This window comes from Phascolarctos cinereus, unplaced genomic scaffold (assembly GCF_003287225.1).
Source record: "Phascolarctos cinereus isolate Bilbo 61053 unplaced genomic scaffold, phaCin_HiC Scaffold_2;HRSCAF=192, whole genome shotgun sequence".
NCBI lineage: Eukaryota > Metazoa > Chordata > Mammalia > Diprotodontia > Phascolarctidae > Phascolarctos > Phascolarctos cinereus.
Genome location: NW_027555625.1, coordinates 367,425,961 through 367,449,990, shown reverse-complemented (window position 1 = coordinate 367,449,990; position 24,030 = coordinate 367,425,961). Strand labels below are relative to the sequence as shown.

General features: G+C 38.2%; 1 protein-coding gene across 1 annotated transcript in view; it reads left to right on the top strand.

The window, feature by feature from the left end:
* Positions 1-10,289, top strand: part of BDKRB2 (bradykinin receptor B2) — a 69,928-nt gene extending 59,639 nt beyond the window's left edge. Inside the window, exon 2 of the mRNA XM_078150424.1 lies at positions 6,264-10,289. Within this exon, the coding sequence (XP_078006550.1) occupies positions 6,271-7,383 (1,113 nt within the window). The 5' untranslated portion in view covers positions 6,264-6,270 and the 3' untranslated portion in view covers positions 7,384-10,289. The remainder of the gene's footprint in view (positions 1-6,263) is intronic.
* The last annotated feature ends 13,741 nt before the right edge of the window (positions 10,290-24,030 follow it).

Genomic DNA, 24,030 nt, shown 5'->3' with positions numbered 1-24,030 from the left:
AATTACTAACCCTTCAACTTCTTTCAGAATCTCCATTCCTTTTGGCTCCTGGCACCCTTGCCCTACTACAGACTTTTGATCACCTCAAGTCTGGATTACAGTAATAACCTCTTCTCTTCCCTCTGGGACACATCCTACAGGTTACCAGACTTACCTTGCTCAAGTACGTCTCTGATATCATTCTCCTTTGGCTATTGAATTAATCCCAGTTTCAGCCTGACATTCAAGGTCTTCCATTATTTTTCCAGTCTTTTCCTACTAGACTTCATCCAGCACTATCCCTTTACTGATATCCCACCTGGCCTGAAAGTCCCCCTAATGCCACCTGATGTGAACCACCCACTATCTCCATCTATCAAAATTTTAACCATCCTGTAAGGCCCTGATTAAAGGCTACCTTTTTCCCCAACCCTCTCTTTAGTTACTGGCATTGCATATTCAAACTATCAGGTGGTGTTGGTCCTGAATGGTCCCTTCTGAAAGCTCCCAGAGTACAAAGACCCTATCTTATTTAGCTTTGCCCTAGGGCCTAGCACAGCACCACCTTCTTAAATATCCTTCCCTGTGACACCTCCCCCACCCCCTAGAGTGAGGAGAACCTTATTCTAATCTCTTCCTTGTTTATAAATTACCAAAGAGCAGGGAGAGGAGCTGCTAGGGCCAAGTGCAGCCAGCCAGGCCAGCGGGGGAAGTTGGCTGTTCTGGAAGCAACAGCCCAAAATGGACACTAGCTTCTCATGGAATCTTATCTCCAACCAGCTCTGACAGGCCAGGCCAGTTTGGGTTTCAGCTGTAGTTAACATGACACAGGGAAGCCTGGGATGGCCATAGCCTTGTCCTAGCATCATATGGGGGCCTGAGAAACATGGTTAAAGTTCATGAGTTTGCCTCACTATCTCCCAGGTGTCTGAACTCTTTAATCTCGGCCATCTGCTAAGATAGCTTGTCTAATGACCAAACTTTGCATCTTGTAATATATTTAAAATAGAAACTAGAAACAGATTTGGTAATTCTCTACCCTGAGGTGGTAAGGATGGGGAATCATTTCAAGACTGGAAGTGGATTTTTTTTCATTTTTGTGAAACTGCTATCCCCCAAACGGATGTGCCCTAAATCTGGGGGAGAGCATAGATGCCCCCAAGCTGATAGTTACCAGTCTGTTGGTCCCTCAAAGGCAGAAAGTTGAGATCCAGCATGGACTCCGGATTGCCAATGCACATAAGAGGGAAGAAGGCTCTTAATTCATATTGAATTCAATTATTTCATTTCCAAAATTACGTCAGAGATAACAGTGTTGGGTGGCCACCTCTTGGGGGTCCCTTTTTCTCTCTCCTGTCACTTTCTCTTTCTCCTGTAGCTCCTTCCCACTTTTTTTCCTCAGAAGGCCAAGGCAATTTGGCATGTGAAGCCTTGAGAGTAAACTTTGTATATTTCAGTCATTTTTTTATATTTTGCCTTTCATCTATTTATGGATTTATAAACTTTATTAATAAAGATGTTTATTTTTAAAAATACATACATATATACTATAAAGTCTACAATATATACATATATGTATATATGTATACATATATGCGTATATATGTGTGTATGTGTGTGTGTGTGTGTGTGTGTGTATATATATATATATATATGGACTGGTGTTATGGGTATGGAATATGTGTGTGTATGTACACATATATTCCATACCCATATCACCAGTCCCATATCACCTTTTGAACATCTTGAATTGGATGTCCTACAATCATCTCAAAGGCAATATACCCAAAATAAAAATCATTATCTTTCCCCCCCCAAATCCTCCACTTATCTAGGCTTCCCTAATAGTGTCAAGGTTGCTACCAACCTCATAGTCTCTCAGGCTTGAGACATCTTCCTCACTACCTCTGTCAGCTCACATAGGCCAAGCTGTTGCCAAATTTTGTGTTTTCTAGCTTCACAACATCTCTCATATGTATCCCCTTCTCTACACACACACATACACACACACACACACACACACACACACACAGAGTCATCCTTGTTCAGATCATCCTCACTTCTCATCCATACTATCACAATAGTCTTCTAATTTGTCTCCCTGTCTCAAGTCGCTCCCCATTCCAACCTATCTTCCATTCAACTGCCAAAGTGATTTCTCTGCCTCCTCCCTCAATAAACTCCAGCAAGCTACCTACTGCTTCCAGGGTCAAACATAAAGTCCTCTGTCTGGTATTTAAGACTCTTTGCAATCTGGAATTTTCTTCCCTTTCTACCTTCTCAGGCTTTACTTTCCTCCACATACTCTACAGTCTGGCCTCCTTGTTGTTTCATACACAGGACACTCCATCTGCAGTCTCAATGCTTTTGAGTCACACCTCTCTCTCTTTACATCCCTGGATTCTTTCATTATTTAATTCAAATACACAGCAAGCACTTAATAAATGCTGACTGAAGGATTGACTGAATCAGAACTTTAGAATCTTAGAGCTAGAAAGAACCCTGGAAATCATGTAGTTGAACCTTCCTCAAGATGAGTAACCTAAGGTGATAGAACTAAAGTGAGATTCTCCTTTACTATAATTTCCTAAAGGGAAGAGATTATCATTTCTCATCTCTATGTCCCCAGCTTCTAGCATAATGCCTTGTATGTATTAGGGACTTAATAAAGTTTATTCAATTAAATTGCCTAGGTCATACAGCTAGTTTGTTGGCAGAAGTGGGACTAGAACCACTCAGCTTAGTTTTCTTCCACTACACCAAATGAAATCTGGGGTGTGAGACAGAGGAAGGCATCAAAGACATCTCCAAGGTTACCAATCTGGCTAGGTGGGAGAACAGTGCTGTCACTGACAGAAATACAGAAGGCAAAAGTAATGTATGGTTTCAGAAGAGAAAGATTCAATTCAACAAAATCAAAATGACAAAAAAAATTTAAGTACCTGCTGTATACAAAGGACCACACTTGGTGTTGTGGCAAAGGACAAGTTTCACTAAGACCCTAACTCCTGACTCAGTGACCTTATAGAGGAAATCTAATTTAAGACATGCTGAGCAGAATAAACCTACCTCATAATATTTCAACATTTAGTAATATGTCCTCTTGTCTCTTCAAAAAGCAAATTGCAAATGTAAAGAAGAGATATCTACACTAAAAATTATACCAGAGGTATATTTTTTTAAAAAACAGAAAATTATTTGCTTACACTAACATGGCCCTTGGACTTTTCTAGCTTTTACTAATGATAGTCCTTCTGAAATGTCACATCTGACTATATGAATAGAACTCCAAGAAATTCCTTATAGACTTTGAGGTGAGGGAAATAGAGAAAAACATGCCAGTATTGTAGGAAAAGATAAAGATTATTATATTATTATCATTATATTTTTATAATGAGGCCATCCTAATAAAAGATAATAAATAATAATAGCTTTGAGGTCATCTAGTCCTATGTACCTCTTCATTTTAGAGGAGAAAACTGAGACCCAAGGAAGGGAAGTGACTTAACCAAAGCCACACCTTTCATGAAAAACTTCATCTAGAACCTAGGCCTCTTGACTTCCATTCTAATAGTCTTTTCATCATGCTGCTTCTAAACCCAAAAGCCTTCCAAATGCTAGGCAGTTTAATGGTTTTCCTAAGGCTCAGAAACTGAATCAAGTACAATTAAAATCTAGTATCTAGAGACAGAAGGGGAGTTTCCAAGATGGACTCCCAGTACCCATTGTTGGGCCAGTCTACAATAAAGCCACTGATTGGGAGGGACCCAGAAGTAGCTACTTATAGGAAATGGGAAGAAATGCAGAAAAAAAGGGAAAAAAAATTACCTTAATTTGTTATCAGACCTATGCAAAGTAAGATAGGTCTGGCCAATTCCTGCTGTGCTATTATATCACTTATTCCTAAAGTGGTAGGCTATTGCTCTTTCTTCTTCTTACCCTAGCAAAATAATAGAAGGCCAGAGTGACAGACATGGAGTCAGACAACCTAGATTCAAATCCCAGCTCTCATACTTAGCTATTTGACTTCAGTCAATTCATTTAACTCCCCTGAGATTCACTGTCCCCATCTTGAAAAGGAAGGTAATGTATTTGCAGTATCTACCTCACAGGATTGCTCTGAAAAAAGCACTTTGGAACAACTCTGCTTATTAGGAAGGTTTTCCTTGTATTATGACAAAACTTAACAGAGTTCAATTCTTTTATTTGACCTGGGAGGCAACTGAGAACAGAAAGGGAAGGTTACTTGTCTATGATCATACAATGAGTTAGCTCCTGAGCTGGGACTAAAACCCAGAGGCCAGATCTTTCTGAAACTTTGAAGAGTGTTTGCTTTTCAAGACAGAGGTCCCAGGAGCAATTGCTCAATCCTTCAGACCAGGGCTTTTGTTTTTGCACCAGAGACTGTCATGGTACCACGTGTGTCTGTGTCTCCTTGGAGAACTACATTGAGGCAAATGAAGAAAGCACAGCAGGCTGCATCTGTTACTCTGCACAGATTGTCTTCCAACTTTTGTTACTGAGAGAATTCTCACCCCACACACATTCGTTATTTCTATGCAGAAAGGATTTTATTGTCCCCTCTTGGATTCCATGCCATATCAAGCCATATTTTATTTCCAGACAAGACAGAGGAAACCCCTTAACTAAAGATCTGGACCAAAGGACTTCAGATGTATCCTAAGAGAGAAACGTTTTCTCTTAGAGGAAGACCTGTAATAATGACAGGATGCCTTGTGGGTTGTAATGGAGCATCTCTTGAGATGTGATTATTTTATCAGCTGCTTCCCCTTGTTCCATGTAACTTACTTTCCCATCATTCCCTCCTTGTAATACAGCCAGGCACAAAGCAGATCTCAGCCTGGTGGTTGGTGCTGATGAAGTTTGAATGTTGGTTACCCTCCTGTTTTCAGAGATTGTAGGATCAAAAGCTTAAGAGCTGAAAGGGACCTGAGATCACCCAATACAACACTTCATTTTCCAGATAAGGCAACTAAAGCCCAGAGAAACTGATAATTTACCAATGCCACATATATAATAAATAATAGAGCAAAGATTCAAATCTAAATTCTCTCATTCTTAAATCAGTGTACTTTCCACTGCATCATATTATTTCTTCTAGGACCTTACCTCAATTCTGAACTTGAGTGTGATGAAGGGGGGAAAAAATACCAAAACAATAAAAAAAGATACATTTGGCCTGATAGGAATCCTTTTCCAAAAGCCAGTCATCATCTCCCTTTTGCCAAGGCAGGCTTAGATGCAAATAATGATTCTAAACTTCTTTACCTCTCAAGTCTATACTCCACAGACTGTGGAGGTATCACCTTAATCTCTTAGTAGGAGGTATTACCTTAGTCCTTTCGAGTTTAATGTCACTCCACTTCCCTCAAGATGTTTCTCCCTCCAAAGTAGATGACTGTCTACCAAATATGCCTTGTCCTTTCCCATCTGCATGCCTTTGCTTGTATTATTCCCTATGCAATGAATGCCTTCTCTCCCCTTCACCAGTTGAATACCTATCCATTCTGAAAGCCCAACTAAAATATTGCATACTCTATATAACCAACCTGATCTACCCTATCCATAATCCCTTCATTTCCTTCCCTTCCCTTCTTGGACCTCAAAAAGCCCTTTACTTTGCAACTCTTTAATATACTGACCCCATAACTATTGTATGTTACATTTATCTGTTTGTGTCTTGTCACTTTATCAGTCTGTAGGATCTAGGAGGTCAGGGAACACTTTTTTTGTAACTGAGAGAATTCTCACCCTACACACATTCGTTATTTCTATGCATAAAGTGTTTTATTGTTCCCTCTTGGATTCCATGCCATATCAAGGATATTTTATTTCCAGACAAGACAGAAGAAATCCCTTAACTAAAGGTCCTGCCCAAAGAACTTCAGATGTATCCTAAGAGAAACATTTTTCTCTTGGAAGAAGATCTTTAATAATGACAGGATGCCTTGTGTCAAACATTGTGCTAAATACTGGGGATACAAAATGAAGCAAGACAATCCCTGCCCTCAAGGAGCTTACAATCTAACGGGGAAGACAAAATGCAAGCAAATATATACAAAACGAGCAAATATAGGATAAAAAGGAAGTAGTTAACAGAGGAAAAGCACTAGAATTAAGAGGAGCTGGGTCTGTTGAATTGTATTGAATTAAATTGATTATCCCAATGATCCATGGGATATTTTGAAGAAAGCTATAGCTTTTTTTTCTTTGACTTATCACTGACTATGAGGTGCAATGACCATTTTCCTACTTTCTTTCAGTGCTAAAATGATCAACAGCACACGAGGAGTCCTTCAACCTGGAATTAATGAATCATTATTCAATGAGACTGAGAACATCCAGTGTTCTTTTGCTGAATTTTGGGATTGGTTCAACATAATCCAGACCCCATTCCTCTGGATCATCTTTGTGTTGGTCATAGTCGAAAACATGTTCGTTCTGAGTGTGTTCTGTTTACACAAAAGTAGTTGCACAGTGCCTGAAATTTACCTGGGGAACTTAGCTGCTGCTGACCTCATTTTAGGTTTTTGCCTCCCTTTCTGGGCTATTGCCATCTCCAACAACTATCACTGGCCCTTTGGGGAGGTGCTCTGTAAAGCTGTGAACTCCTTTATGTACATGAACTTGTACTGCAGCATTTTTTTCTTGATGGTGGTCAGTGTTGATCGATACTTGGCTCTGGTGAAAACCATGTCTGTGGGCCGAATGCGAGGAACCTGTCATGCCAAATGCTACAGTTTCATCATATGGTTTTTCACAATGATAGTGAGTTCCCCTGTGGTGGCTTTCCGTACACTAAAGGACTACAATGAGGAGGGCCACAATGTCACTGTTTGTCGCTTTGTCTACCCATCGCCCAACTGGGCCATCTTCACCAATATTCTCCTGAACATTGTAGGCTTTGTGCTGCCTCTGTGCATCATCTCCTTCTGCTCTGTGAAAATCATCCGTGTTCTGCAGAACAATGAAATGCAGAAGTTCAAGGAGATCCAGACAGAGAAGAAGGCTGCCATCCTCGTCCAAGTAGTCCTTCTGCTCTTCATCATTTGCTGGCTCCCTTTCCAGGTCAGCACACTGATGGATACCCTCTTTCAGCTAAACGTCATCTCAGGCTGTCAGGCTGAAATTATTATTGATGTGCTTACACAGGTAGGGACATATACTGGTTATAGCAACAGCTTCCTGAACCCTCTGGTGTATGTTTTTGTGGGGAAAAAGTTCCGGAAGAAATCCAAGGAGGTTTACAGAGGATGGTTCAAGATTGGGTGGTGTCAAGCAGACTCAATCCAAACAGAAAATTCGATGAGCACTTTGAAGACCTCCATATCAATGGACCGGCAGATAAACAAACTGCATAGATATCGAGAGGGTAGTCAGTAATTTGTTCTATTTTATTTTTAAAAGACTGTAAAACTATGGCCTTACATATGTTCAGAGTCTTTCTTGATATGTACCAGCTACGGCTGGGGGTCAGACCATACCAGGGGCCAGTCAAAAAGCTTTCACTTTTCTGGAGATGCAGAGCAGTGAAGAGAGGGGAGTAGTAACTGGTCACCCAATTTTACATCCACCTAACCCCTCTTCTACACTGCCTCTGTATGACATCATGGTTCCTCAAAAGAAATGCTGGGCCTGGGAGCTCTCCTGCCCTTCCAGTGACAGAGCAGTCACTGCCCAGGTTGGAGTTGGCCAAATTGTTTTCCCTGAGTTTTCTAAGGATGGTTTCTAAGGATGGAATCCCTGATTAATGAAGATCACCTCCAAGTTTAGTAAGGAAGTTGTTTAGGGATAGAAGACAAGTAGCATTATTTAACTCCCTCTACCTTCTGTATATTCAGGTGAATAACTGAAAGAAGTAAGACATGACTCAGCGCAAGAAAGAGAATCCAAACTAATTCAACAAGTATTCCATGATTGTCTACTATGAGACCTGCACTGCCTCTTGCCCTTGAGCAACAGTTGAGGAGATGATAGAAATGCATGTGACCTTCTAGGGTAATGTGAAAGTAGAAAGAGGCATGATTGAGTAGGGGCTAAAAAAGTTAGGCAAACCTGGGCTCAAGTCCAACCTCTCACACACTAGCTGTACAACCTTGGATGAGTCACCTAACTTCTCAGGGTCCAAGCAATTCTCCAAGAAAAAGAAGTTATCAAGGCCTTGGTAGAACATATCAGCTGCTAAATTACATCAGGGAACTCTAAGAAATGTTCCCATACCAGGCATTCCCCACACCAAAAAGAAGCTACCAATCTCACCTCACTGTCACCTCAGCTCCATTTACCACCACCCCCCCACACAAAGAAAATCAAAAGGTAAAGTTATGTGTGGTACTAGAAAGAATAGAGTACCTGGACATTAGTCTCTGAATTACCACTAGCAGATGGAAGTAGCATAACTAGGCAAATCACTCGCCCTTCCCGTGGTTCCACCTTGCTCATTTGTGAAATAGATGGTGTCAGGATTACATGAGACTAATGGGGAAAGTACACAGAAAAGTGAAATGAGCTAAAACAAAGGCAGACATTACTAGATGGCAGTGCTGGATGAATTCAGCTGAGTAATAATTGTGGATGTAATAGCAAAGGATCATGGAGTTGGAGCTGGAAGGGGCCTTAGGAGTCCAATATGCATGTTTTACAATTTAGGAAATTGAGGCATGGAAAAGTTTATGCCCAAAGTCATAAAACTAGTATGTGGCTTGAGGTAGAATCTGAACCCAGGTTTTCCTGGCTCCAAGTCCAGAGCCCTATTCACCACACCAAGGAAGTGAAATATTGAAAATATTACAGGTCTTCAAATCTTTGTGAAAGGTACCTAAGAGTAGGGGCATTGTATGGTTATCACAGATTAATACCCGCTACAGAAATAACTCCGAAAACTTCAGTTTGTCTCAACAAAGAGCTCTGTGCTAAGCACTACATGTGCTACAAATATGAATTTCAAGACACCATCCCTGTCTTCTTGGAGCTTACAACTACTAAGGGACATAACTAAATAACTATAGTTCAAGTTAAAATACGATAAGGCAAATGTATAGGCAAAGCCACCATTGCCTGAACTGAGCCTTGGAAGTTGACACAGTAGCCAAGCTTGTCCTTCATTTATCTGTATCAGATTCATTATATCTTCAATAGGTACAGTGCCTAATAAAGACTCTTGTGGTGGTTTCTGGGTGAGCTGTTGGAAAAGAGAAAGAAGAAAAGTAGAAATAGTCCTTGCCTTCAAGGATCTTAAGAAACACATATGAGAAGTGAAATCACAATAAAAAGCAACAATACAAAAGACCACAACATAGGGCCACAGCATGTTAGAGGTGGAAGGAATCTTAGCATCATGGAATTTTTAATTACAGAATGCTTAAGTAGGAAGGAGACTTAGAACGTGGAATATTAAAGCTGAAAGGAGTTCTAGAGACTAACTTGTCTAAGCCAAAACCTCATTTTACAGATAAGGAAACTGGTGTCCCAAACGGTAGATTAACTTACTCAAGGTCGTACTGCTAAGGGACATGAGAGCGTTAGAAACAAAAAAACATTGGAGGATTTCAGAGGGGGAAGAAGTCAATTTGGACAGGGACAATCAGGGATGGGATTTGAGCTGAATCTTGAATGATAAGTAGTCTTTGATAGGTCCACATGTTTACAAAATTCAATCATGAATCACAAAGACATAATTGCTTTAAGATATAATCTTTTTTCTTTCAATGCCCTTTACTGCCCACCTGCCCTAGTAGCTGGGGAAGAAATAATAACAATGATAATAATAGCTGGCGTTTATATATCATTTTGTAAAGAAAAGTGCTTTCACATACTTCAGGTAGAAATGAGAAATATCACCAATACAGTATTAAAATGTATATGTTGCCATGATGTACATATGCCAACGTGTATATATTGTCAAGTGAAGGGAAAGACAGAAAGAAAATGAGGTTATTTGTAGAGCATTTCATTAAAAGAGCACAGGTGAACCAGCAGGGAGATGGTTCTATAAATATCTCCTGAGCAGTTTGAGAGGCATCTGCTTCCTCTCCTGCCATTTCAAACAGTGTCACGGGGTGACTAGCCCTTGGCCCCAGAGCCGCATAGCAGATGCAGCTATTTGAACTGTCACACATCTGATACAAGTGTGTCTGTAAAGGGGAAGGGAAGAGAAGGTTGTGATTATGAGCTGTATTGATGTTGTAATATAAAGTATTATGTCTTTCATAATAATGTCTTTCAATCAGAAATTGTGTCTCCATGTACAAATAAAATCAGTTTTACATATAAAGAATAAATGGATGAATGATGCAAACATGCAACAATCTATTCAATTTTGTAAGTGAATGAAACAGAATTGGGTTAAGGTAGGTATGTGAAAGATTCTGTATAAACCCAACTAAACTGAGTTACATCTATTAATGATGAGGGTGGAAGGAAGGCAAGGGAGGGAGACCTGGGAAGGAAATAAACATTTACATAGCAATTTCTATGTGCCAGGCACTGTACTAAGAGTTTTACAAATATTATCTTATTTGATCCTCACATTAACCGTAAGAGGTAGGTGGTGTTATTATCCCCATTGTATAGCTGAGGAAATGGAGGCAAATAGGGGTTAAATGACTTGCCCATTGTCACATAGTTAGCAAATGTATGAAAATGGATTTGAACTCAGATCTTCCTTACTCCATGTCCAGGACTCTATCTACTGTGACTCCTAGCTGCCTGAGTGAAGAAGAATACCATAGGAAACAACGGAATCAAACCAATCTACCACTGTGCTCCTCCATCCCATAAAGCAATGGTCTCCCAACTTTTTTGATCACGTACCACCATCTGTAAAAAAGTTTTATCGCACATAATCAGTAGATGTATATCTACCTAGATGAATGATACGCAAGCGTTACTGTACTAATAATTATACATGTGATGAAACATCTACAAAAATAGAAATTAAAAAGGATAAGATAAAGATGAATAGAGTAAGAATAAGATGTCTAACATTTATATAGCACTTACAAATATCTCATTTTACTTTCACAACAACCTTTGATTATCTTTATTTTGTAACACCTGGAAGGTGATACTATCATCTTTATTTTACAGAGGAGGAAACTGAGATAGAAGTTACCTGCCCAGGGTCATACGACTAGTATGTATCTGAGGCAGGATTTGAATTCAAGTCTTCTTGACCTATTTAGCCCTGTCTGGCTTACTACTCACTTCCTAGCCACCCCCAACCTACACCACTAAGTGCTTGTGCCTTCTCACCACCAGACCCAAAATTTTACTTCAAGTTCTTCTTTATGTGGTGTTTTCCCCTACTAAAATGGAACCTGACGACAAGGACTGTCTCACATAGTAGGTGCATAATAGTCGCTTTTGCATTCATTCATTCATACATTCATTCATAAGGCATGGCTCTCTGGGAGGTGATGGAGTGAAAGGTACAATGGGTGATATAAAAACAAAATATATCAATAAGAATTTAATTTTTATGAGATTGAACAACTGATTAGATATGTGAAATAAGGAATAGAGAATAAAACCAAGGTTGTAAACCCAAGGATAACCATGCCCTCAAAATAATGTCTCAAAGTGATCTCTTCCTCACCTGAAATCCCTCACAGAATTCTTCAGAACTGCCTTCTTCATGGAGCCTTGCCTGATTCCCCCCAAATACTAGTGCCCTTCTTCCCTAAATATGGTATATTTAAATACTTTCTATTCATTTGTATTTGTTCTACTAATGCTTACTCTGTGTGTATACACACCTGTCTCTCCGTGAGAATGTGAAAGAATGTCAGAGTAATGATTAATTCTTTGTATCATCAGCCCTATCAGAGTTTCTGACGTATTGTAGGTATTTAATAAATGCTCAAGTGATTGATGGATTGAACAATTTAAACAGAAATGCAGAAGTTTAGAAGAAGTAGGGGGAGGAAGATAAATTCTGTTTTCAACATGTTGAATTTGAAAAATCTATTTTGAGGTGTCTAAAAGGCAATTAGTGTTCAAGATAGTCTGGGCATTTTATGCATAGCATGTTTATGTCAACAAGTAAGAGAGAGCTGAAGAGATCCCTAGACAGAATCTTGGGGTATACCCACAGTTGAGGGTATATGTATGATGATCCAGAAAAAGAGATTGAGGAAGAACTACAACCCAAAGTGAAGAAAGTACATATACAGGAGGAGAGGATGGTCAACAGTATCAGATTCTAAGAAGAATGAGGACTAAGAAAAGTCAATGTGGCAATTAAGAGATCACTGGTTAACTTTGAAAATAAGAGTTTTAGTTGAGTGAGGAGTTGGGGTTAATGGGGAAATTTAGATCCTAGGACACTAGAAGAATGGTGTTACCCTAGATAGAAATAAAGGAGTTAAGAAGAATGAATTTTGGATGACAGGTAATGTAATTATAACTTTTGGGTACCTGCTTGTCCTGTGCTATTCACTCTTCTACCAAAAAAATAGGAGATGAGCTTACTGGCTGCTATCCCAGAGCACAGTTTGCAGAGCCCACTATTGTGGTGATGAGGGCTGGAAATGAGGGTGCACGGGCAAGGGAGTAGAGGAAATAGAGAATTTGGCCTGCCACCTATTCTAGGTGGCTGGATTGGCTTAGGTTAGAAAGGCCAAGAGGGGCCCATACTTGGGGCAGCTACGGAGGCCAGTGGTGAAAGGGGGAAATGAGGTGTTTCAAAGAAAGTAAGGTAGTCTTTTGGAAACAAAATCACAATTTGTTGGGGGAAAAGTAAGAAAAGGGGGTGGACCATGATCCATTTTCTCTTCTGATTGGTTGATCACAAACCCTTTGGAATCAAGCTATGGCCCACTTTGGGTCATTCCATAGGTGCTCTAGGGGGATGATGACCCACTCTGCCCTGAATGACAACATAAGACAAATGATTAAAAAATTAATTAGCCCATATGATCTCACAGAATATACCAGGGTCAATTGACAAAGGCTTGTAAATTAAGATAGTTCACTTAAAAAATTATTATGAACTTAACAATCTTCAATAAACACAAGTATTTCAAGATACAAAGAAGAGGAAAAAGGATAGTTTAAGAAATGGTCAACTTTGTTATGTGCAGGTTTTCTCTAAAGAAATATATAAATTAAATTTAACAATGGAGTAGCTTTCAGCCATGCCTCCTGGTTTTGCTCTCTAAGATCAAAAAATCTAATTACTCTCCCAGGTGGTAGCTCTTCAGCTATTTGAAGGCAGCTGTCATGTCCTTCCAGAGTCGCAATTCAGTCAGCCAGTCCTCATATGTCTTAGACTCAAGGACCTGAATTCTGATTGCTTTTCTCTATAGGCTCTCCATCCTTTTCAAACTATTCTTCCTAACCTGTAGCATCCAAGGCAGAACACAATGCTCCTCACCTGGCCTGAGTGGGACAGGCATCTCCTTGGGCACTCACTGGTTAGGGAGAGCTGAGGCATTATTATTATCTCAGACCATAGTGTTAAGCATAAGACATAGTTATTAGTACACTAGTATTTATACTTACTTATTTAATTTTTAAATAAGCAAATATACATATGTTTGCAGTATACACTAAAAAGCATTTTTTTTTTACTAAAAGGGATACATGCTTGAAATAGTTTGGAGACACTGAGGTAAGTAACATCACTGAAACAATGTGTAATAAGAAAAGGAGGTGGGCAGGCATGTCCTATAAGCGAAGGCTAACAAATGGAGTGTTCAGATGCTATATGGGGAGCTAAAATGTGAAAAGATATACAGGAAGGTCTATAATACATCAGGCGTATTTTCGGTATAGAATCTATGAAAGACTATGGTTATAAATAATACTGGATAAAAATACATGGATAGGAGCAATCTACACTGATAGAGAGAATGTCAACAATGGTGAAATCACTGATTCATCATAAACCATTTTACACAGTATTTTTCTCATAAAAGTCCTTTGGTAAAACAAAAATAAGAATCTGAGTGTAGCAGGTCCCTCCTCCCATCCTGTGCTCCACACAATCACTGTTCCTGGAAACTATATGAAAGTTTACAGTGTCTGCTTCCAGCCATGTATGATGAAGAGTGCTGTAAATGGCTGCTGGACAGAATTCAGTGGTTGTACAAAAGGGATGATTCACCACTCTGACTGACTCTTCCTCCCTGGATTCAAAGTGTGAAGACTGTTCTGAGTTTTCTCCAAAAATTCTGAAGAACAAACAGTGGCTATTCTGTCTCCCACCTCATCCCAGTGGCCATGACCACATATTCTACTTAGGCAAGCCTGTGCCTGGGATGAAGCCACTTCTCTTCTGTGTTTCCTTTCCCTAAGTAAATGACCTTGTCAGGTTAGAAAGGTCTGGAAGTCTGTGTTAGCAGCAACTGCCACCACCTTGTTCCCTGGCACAGGGAACTGGCATGGCAAGGGCAGAGGTAGTAACAAAGATCAAGGGAAACACCTGCATCAGAGCGAATGGTGCTCAAGAGAAAAGCCTGACCCTGTTTGGCTGGTTCATGCACAGGCTTGTCACCAGCAAACTATGTTATATCCTAAGAAGGTCAATCCTATTTCAACAATTTTGTTGATGTGCTCTGATTCTTTTTACAGCTATCATTGCTTTCTGCGTAGAAATAAATGACCTGTGCTACACCCAATTCATAGTATACATCTTTTACTTTCTCCTTTTTGGAGACCTGGGCATAAACAACTCAAACTACAGTTAGCCTGTTCCTGGGATGAGAGTTTGTCATAGAGAAAAGGAGCAGGAAAATGAGAGCATAAGCCCCCAGACTAAGTCAGTCTTCCTCATTCATGAATCTCGTGTAGACCAAAATAGATGGGTACAAAACAGTGAGGGGTGCAGGTTGCACTCAAAACAATGCTTTCTAGCCAAGCAAATTATTCCACGGTTCAAGTCAGTGGCAGGGATCTGGGATGAGGTATTTGAGGTACTAATTGGACATTAGATGGGCCTAATCAGGGACCCTGTTGGAAGCGAAAGTATCCTGAAAAGAGAACTGGACTTAAAGTCAGATGAGATCAGTTCTGATCCTTGTTCAGCTTGTGAGCTCTGTGACCTCAGTTCTCTCTGGGCTTCACTTTCCTCATCCTGAAAATGAGGGCATTTTAACCAGCTCACATTTTAAATTCCTTCCATTTTAAAAGTCTATAGTCCCATGGTTTTTAATTCTTAAAATTTCTTCCTTAAATCCAGTCTAAACTTGCCATTTTTCAACTTCCAGCCATTGTTCCTGGTTTTGCCCTTTGGGGCCAAACAGGAAAAGTCTAATCCAGGCCAGCACAACATATGGCCCACAGGCAGTATGTTATGCAAGCCTGTTTTAGATCCTCTACATTTTTCACAGGCCACTCAAAATCCTCTTGTGAGAGCATGCAGGCCAAATGTTGTGCAGGCTTGGTCGAATCCCTCTTCATCATGGCAGCTCTTCAAATACCTGAAGACATCTGCCATATGTCTCTACCCCCATTCCCCAATCCTTTCTTCAAGTTCTGACATTCTTTGGTTCTATGATTTCAAGGTTCCTGGCATTCTATGATTCTCTGAATAGGAGTAAATACTAGTGGTACAAATTAAGAATGAGATGATCCTAACGGGGAAGCCTAGCCGATGGCCTGGGATGAGGGAGTGAGAGCAGTCAGTGCAGAAGCACAGATATTAGAAGTTAAAATACAGTCAATATGAAGTTTATTATCACAGCAAATTACAGCATGGAAAAAGTCATAATATCAATGCACGTGCTTTAGAATAGTTTATTAATCAAATCTTTGGAACAGTGTCCAAAAAAAATAATAAAAATCTTTCATCTTAAGATGCTGTTGGTGTTTGGTTGGTCTTGGAAAAAAATTTCTAATCTGAGCCTGTGGCCAGCTTCCTTGAATTGATTGCGTGCTTCCACAGTAAGAAAAATAGGAAGAATACGTGGAAATTATGAGAAGGCAGATTCTGGTATAACACAAAGTTCTCTTAGTTCTGCTCACTTCACTCAGCATCAGACCCTACAAGTCTTTCCAGGTTTTTCTGAAGCCAACCTGTTCAGCATTTCTTATAGCACAATAGCATTCCATTGCATTCATATACCACAACTTGTTCAGCCATTCTCCAATTGATGGGCATCCTCTCAATTTCCAATTCTTTGCTACCATAAAATTAAATTTTAGGATTAGATTCTTTAGTTTCCAATCATTTTTTAGTCTATCTTTCCATGGCCCTTTATTGCATATAATTTTTATTGCATCATGATCTGGAAAGGAAGCATTCAATATTTCTGCCTTTCTGCATTGGATTGTGAGGTTTTTATGCCCTAGTACATCGTCAATTTTTGTGTATGTGCCATGTACTGCCGAGAAAAAAGTATATTCCTTTCTATCCCCATTCAGTTTTCTCCAGGGATCTATCATACCTAACTTTTCTAATATTCTATTCACCTCCTTAACTTCTTTCTTGTTTATTTTGTGGTCAGATTTATCTCATTCAGAGAGGGGGAAGTTGAGGTCCCCACTAGTATAGTTTTGCTGCCTATTTCTTTCTGTAACTCCCTGAACTTCTCCTCTAAGAATCTGGATACTATACCATTTGGTGCATATATGTTTAGTAATGGTATTATTTCATTGTCTATGGTGCCTTTTAGCAGGATGTAGGTTCCTTCCTTGTCTCTTTTGATAAGATCTATTTTTGCTTTTGCTTTCTCTGAGATCAGGATTGCTATCCTTGCTTTTTTTTTTAACTTCAGTTGAAGCATAATATATTCTCCTCCAGTCTTTTACCCTTACTCTGTATGTGTAACTGTTTTTCAAATATGTTTTAATCGATTCTGCTATCTGCTTCCATTTTATGGGAGACTTCATCCCATTCACATTCACAGTTATGATTACTATCTGTGTCTTTCTCTCCATCCTTTCACCACCACCCTTGTTTATGCTTTTCTTTATCTTTTCTCCTTTTCCCTCCTCACTAGTGTTTAGCCCCTTCCTTTTGCTTCCCCTTTACCCTTACTACTTCTTCTCTCCCTTCTATCTCCATTCCCTTTTCTTTCCCCTTTTCCCTCCTACTGCCTACAAGGCAAGTTATATTTCTATACCTAACTGATTATGTTATTCCCTTCTTCAGCCAAATCTTATGAGAGTAAGGTTCAAACAATACTCATTTCTCTCCCTTTTTTCCCCTCTGCTTGTAATAGGTTTTAGCGCCTTTTCTTGAAATATAATTTACCCTTGTCTGCCTCCTCCTTTCCTTTTCTCTCAGTACATTTTCTTAGATCAAATTAATCCACTTACTTGGATCCATTTAACCCACTTGATTAGATTTTTTTTTACCATTACATCAAAGTCAATTTGTATCCACCCTCTTTATGTATACCCCTTTAACATGGTGTTATAACAGTACAGTTCTCAAGAGTTACAAGTGTCATCTTCACTTGTAGGAATGCAAACAGTTTGCCTTTATTAATAAAATGTTTTTTCTGTCCCGTTTACCTTTTTATGTCTCTCTTGAGTAGTATCTGAAGATCAAATTTTCTGTTGAGCTCTGGTCTTTTTATCAGGAAGGTTTGGAAGTCCCCTATTTCATTGAATATCCATCTCTTCCCCTGAAAGATCATGCTCATTTTTACTGGGTAATTGATCCTTGGTTGTAATCCAAGCTCCTTTGCCTTATAGAATATCATGTTCCATGCCTTTGGGCATGGGTTCTCTTAGGGTTCTCTTTGAGGAGGTGATTGGTGGATTCAATGCAATAAGTAATAATCAAAATAAAGGAAAGTAGGAACAAGAAAAGAAAAGATACACTCTCACTGACCAGGTGAGCTCAAATACCTAATAGACTGGGGAGACTGGAGAACGGCCAAAAGGTCTGGTCAGGGAGGCAGTGGAGAGCATCCTACCCTGGGACACAACAGAGACCGTGTACGCAATCTGCCTCCGGCACAGAGACAGCATCCCTATCTCTGCATCAAAGTACTCCAAAAATCCTTTTCCAAATAACCCCTTTTATATCCATGTAAACCAGAAAAAGACAATCTTGATGTTTTGTTTTGTGTACTTATCCTTGGTGCGCTCGTGTCCAGGCACACACACATCTTTAACAAAAGTTGTGGCTTGATCAGAGCCTCAAATACCTGTTTGTTGTGCAAGTCTCCAAGGAGTGATTAATTCCTTGGACAGTTACACACCTTTCTCAAGAAAAATGTTCCTTGAGATAAATTGATTTCCCACATTTGTTGGTTATTTAATGTTTTGTCTCCGTGGTCACCTCCGGCCATGCATGGTAACTCTCATCTATCTTTATGTCAGGTCATGAGGCAGTTACACTGTTAGGTCATGAGATGGTTACACAGGGGGCTAGGGAGGATCTGTCCTCCTCAGTTTCCCTTACACCAGGAATGCAGGGCTGATTCAATATTAGGAAAACTATCAGCATAATTGATCATATCAACACCAAAACTAACAGAAACCACATGATCATCTCAATAAATGCAGAAAAAGCTTTTCACAAAATACAACACCCATTCCTATAAAAAAAAAACTAGAGAGCATAGGAATAAATTGAGTTTTCCTTAAAATAATAAATATCATATACCTAAAACCTTCAGCAAGTATCATATGTAACGGGGACAAGCTAGAAGCATAAGGTCAGGGGTGAAACAAGGATGTCCATTATCACCACTGTTGTTCAATATCATACTGGAAATATTAGCTTTAGCAATAAGAGAAGAAAAAGAAATTGAAGGTATTAGAATAGGCAAAGAAGAAACAAAGCTATCACTCTTTGCAGATGATATGATGATATGCTTACAGAATCCTAGAGAATGAAGTAAAAAACTACTGGAAATAATAAATAACTTTAGCAAAGTTGCAGGCTATAAAATAAACCCACATAAATCATCAGCATTTCTATATATTACCAAAAAAGCCCAACAGCAAGAGATAGAAAGAGAAATTCCATTTAAAGTTACTGTAAACATTATAAAATATTTAGGAGTCTACCTACTGAAACAAATCCAGGAACTATATGGACATAATTATAAAACACTTTTCATACAAATAAAGTCAGATCTAAATAACTGGAAAAATATCAGTTGCTCATGAGTAGGTTGAGCTAATATAATAAAAATGACACCTAAGCTAATTTACTTATTCAGTGCCATACCAATCAAACTACCAAAAAAATTATTTTATAGAGTTAGAAAAAATAATAACAAGATTCATTTGGAAAAAGATAAGGTCCAGAATATCAAGGGAATTAATGAAAAGAAATGCAGGGGAAAGTGGCCTAGCCATTCCAGATCTTAAACTGTATTATAAAGCATCAATCATCAAAACTGCTTGGTGCTGGCTAAGAAATAGAGTGGTGGATCAATGGAATAGGTTAAATATGCAAGACATAGTAGTCAATGACTATAGTAATCTATTATTTGACAAATCCAAAGACCCCAGCTACTGGGATAAGAACTAACTCTTTGACAAAAACTGCTAGTAAAACTGGAAAAGAGTATGGCAGAAACTAGGCATAGATCAAAACTTCATACCATATACCAAAATAAAGCCAAAATGGGTTGATAATTTAGATATAAAGGCTGATACTGTAAGCAAACTGGGAGAACAAGGAATAGTTTATCGGATTTCTGGAGAACAGAAGAATTCATGACCAAACAGGAGATAGAGAACGTTGCAAAAAGCAAAATGGATAACTTTGATTACATTAAATTGAAGTAGCTTTGCACAAACAAAGCCAATGCAACCAAATTTAGAAGGAAAGTAGAAAATTGGGAAAGAAGTTTTACAACCAGTCTCTCTGATAAGGGCCTCATTTCTAAAATATATGGAGAATTAAGTCAAACTCATAAGAATACAAGTCATTCTCCAAGTGATAAATGGTCAAAAGATATGAACAGGCAGTTGTCAGATGAAGAAATTAAAGCCATTTATATTCATATGAAAAAATGCTTGAAATCACTATTGATTAGAGAAATGCAAATCAAAACAACTCTGAGGTACCACATCACACCAAGATGACAAAACAAGAAAATGATAAATGTTGGAGAAGATGTGGGAAAATTGGAACACTAATGAATTGTTGGTGGAGTTGTGAAATGATCCAACCATTTTGGAGAGCAATTTGGAACTATGCCCAAAGGGCTATAAAAATGTGCATACCATTTGATCCAGCAATAGCTATATCCCAAAGAAATCATACAAATGGGAAAAGGACCCACATGCACAAAAATATTCATAGCAGCTCTTTCTGTGATGGCAAAGAATTGGAAATTGAGAGGATGCCCATCAATTGGAGAATGGCTGAACAAGTTGTGGTATATGAAGTAATGGAATACTACTGTGCTATAAGAAATGATGAACAGGCTGACTTCAGAAAAACCTGGAAAGACTTGTATGGTCTGATGCTGAGTGAAATGATCCAAAACCAGGAGAATGTTGTACACAGTAACAGCCTTGTTATGCGATGACTAATATTGATAAACTTAACCCTTCTCAGCAATAAAAGGATCTAAGACATCTCCAAAGGACCCATGATCGAAAATGTTATCCACAAAGAAGAAAGAACTATGGAGTTTGAATGCAGATCAAAGCATACTATTTGCTAATTTTTTCTTCTGTTGCGTTTTGTTTCCTTTTTCTGGTGGTTCCTCCTATTAGTTCTAGTTCTTACTTACAATATCACTAATGTGAAAGTATGTTTAATAGGAATGTATATGTATAGTCTATATCAGATTGTGCACCGTCTTGGGGAGAGAGGTGAAGAGAGAGGGGGAGAAAAATTTAAAACTCCAAAGCTTATGAAAGTGATTGTTAATAATTAAAAACAAATTAATTTAAAAAAGAAAAATTGCAAACATATGTCAACATGTAGAATTGCTAAATGTATTCTTTGTAAATCACAATGAAATAAAAATAGAAATCAATTTAAGGAGCACAAACAAAAAATACAGAGCTAAGTAGAGACAATAATGAAATGCTAAAGTACAAGTGGGTCAAAAAATAAATAATAGAAAAAATTAACAAGTATGTGAAAGACAGTTATAATGATGATTAAATATATCAGTGGGGGAGAGGATTCCACTAATGAAGTCCTCAAAGAAAAAATGTCTACCCCTAAACACATGCATTAAAGAAGTAGGAAAAAAAAAAGGAGAGAGGATTAATAAATTGAATATGCAATTTTAAAAAGTAAGAAGAAAAACAAATAAACCAAAAACATAAATGAGAGGAAATCTTGAAAATTAGATAGAAATGAATAGATTGGAAACCACAAAGATAAAACTTGAAAATAAAACAAAATCTTTTTCAAAAAAGGTTAACAAAATTTATAACCTTTGTTGTTGTTCAGTAGGTTTTCAGTCGTGTCTGTTGCCTCATGACTCTATTTTGGGTTTTCTTGGCAAAGACACTGACGTGGTTTGCCATTTTCTTCTCTATCTCATTTCACAGATGAGAAAAGTGAGGCAAATAGGGTTAAATGACTTGCCCAGGGTGCCACAGGTAGTAAGTGTTTCAGGAAGAAGAGACTTCCTGACTCCAGGCCTGGCACTCTGTCCACTGTGCTACCTAGCTGCCCTCTTTTAAACATTTAACCAACTTGATTTTTTTTAAAAGGAGGAAAATCAAATGAACAAAACAAAAATGGTCAAGATAAAACCATAATAATCCCACAAGAAATAATAAAAATTTTCAGACTCTGTGACACATAGCTGAAAACATTTCTGTGTCTTTGTAGAAATGGAGTATCATGCATATGAAACAGTAGATACATTGTGGGAAATGTTCAATATATTATTTCATTTCCCCAATCTTTTCTTCTTTTTCTTAAATCTGTATTATAAAAGATACTTTCTGGGAATGGGTGGGAAAAGAATACAGTGGGAAATAAACTGTAAAACTAAGAAATATCAATAAACATGTATTTTGAAAATGAAAATAAATAAATAAATATTGTTACTTTAAAGAAAGTAATTTTTCATATTCAAGCTGTTTTCCTGATCACTGTCTCTCAATAGGAAAAAAGGTCCCCAAGCTACATATCCAAGGTTTGATCCCTTCCCACCAAATGCCAAAGTTCCAAAATGAACACACATAGCAAACAATGTATAAACCCATTTATCTAAGTCAGTAGCAGAAGAGAGCGTACACATATAAGAATATGTCAGATAATACAGAGTGAATGAGCAAGAGAGCATTGGGAGCAAGATAACTCAGTTCAACCAAGAAAGAGAGTTTCAGATCTCACCCAAGGAGAAATTCCCTGAAATCTTTAGTGTATAGTAAACTAGGGACAGCGACATGATAGAGGTGCTCTCTCCTCTACATGTCAGCTTCTTTCCCAGAGTCTCTTCCTTTTGGGTCCTGATGAGAATAGTAACTATGTATCTTGTCTCTTGAAGCTAGAACCCAAAAGACCAGGATCTCTCCTCTCTCAAGCTTTCGACAAATTCTCCCTTCACACAGGCATGGAGCATTGAATAATTATTCTCCACCAATGAAGAGAATCTCATACAAATGGGCTTTGAGGCATGTATCACACTTTGATGGACTTTTTGGACTCAAGATCCAAGAGTAAAAATAGTACTCACACCAATGCAGATGGATTCTCATGGTTGTCTTCTTATCCTGGGAAATTCTTGTCCATAAATTTTCTTCAAAGGAGCTATACCCAAGAGGCCTTTCTGTAGGTCTTGTAATATTGAGTGGATAATAGTGCCTCTGAGATTACTAAGCTTTACTCTCACTACATGACCAACCCAACTCCTTTTCAGTTGATAGATGTCCCCATTGGTGCCTCTTTCATAACCCACTTCCGCCTTAACCTCTCTCCCAAAAGGGGTAAAAAGTTATTCCTCCTTAGGGAATTGCTTACTCCTGTCTGAACTGACTCCATGAGCTGGTGACATTAGCTTTTTAAGGGGTCATCAGGGGCATGGCCAATCTTTGCACATTCAATAGTGCCATCCCTTCCATTCAAGCAAGGAACTGTTTTAAACTTCATTAAGGAATGACAAGATGTAGACTCTTCTTCATAGTTAAACACTTCATTATTTGCCTCTTACTTTAATTAGGACTAGGTAGAAACCAAATCACATATGTATATGCATACATATGTATATATAATGCATATATATGTGCGGGTGGATGGGTGAATATGTGTACATGGAGATAGGTTGATAGATAGATAGATAGATAGATAGATAGATAGATAGATAGATAGATAGATATGTTTTTGTACTTCTTAGGCTAAGATAGTGATCAGAAACCAACTCTCATATATATATATATGTATGTATGTATATGTATATACATACATACATATATATATATATGTATGTATGTATATGTATATACATACATACATATATATATGTATGTATGTATATGTATATGTATATACATACATACATATATATATATATGTATGTATGTATATGTATATACATATCAATTTCTGATCAATACTTCAACCCAGGAATCCCAGAATATTTATATGAGTGTACATACACACATATATGCACACATGCATGCAAGCACACGCACACTCACATATATATAAGGTATATATAAATAAACACACATACTTTAAGATTTACAAAATACTTTCCTCACAAAAACTTTGGGAGCTAGGAACTGCAAATATCATTATCCCTACTTTACAAATGAAGAAATAGAGTAAGAGTCACATAACTAGTAAGTGTCAGGGCCAGGATTCAGACCCTGGTCTCTCCTGATTTAAAGTCCACTGTTCTTTGATGACAAGATTTGAGAGGCATCCACATAGAAGTTAAAACCATGGGTGTCTGGAATCAGCTGCATCTGGAAAAAGAGATACCAAAATCTTGTTTTTCAGAAGGAAATCATCATGACTGGGCAAACCTAAGATACATGAACTTACAGCCTGAATCTCAGGGACATATGGCTCTTAGAAAAAAAGTGTAATGTATTTAACTTATCTGGGGATTTTGTAAAAATCAATAATTCCTCCTATATCTTTTATCCAACACAGTTTTGGTGATGGATTAAATTACAGCACTGACTATTTCCTGG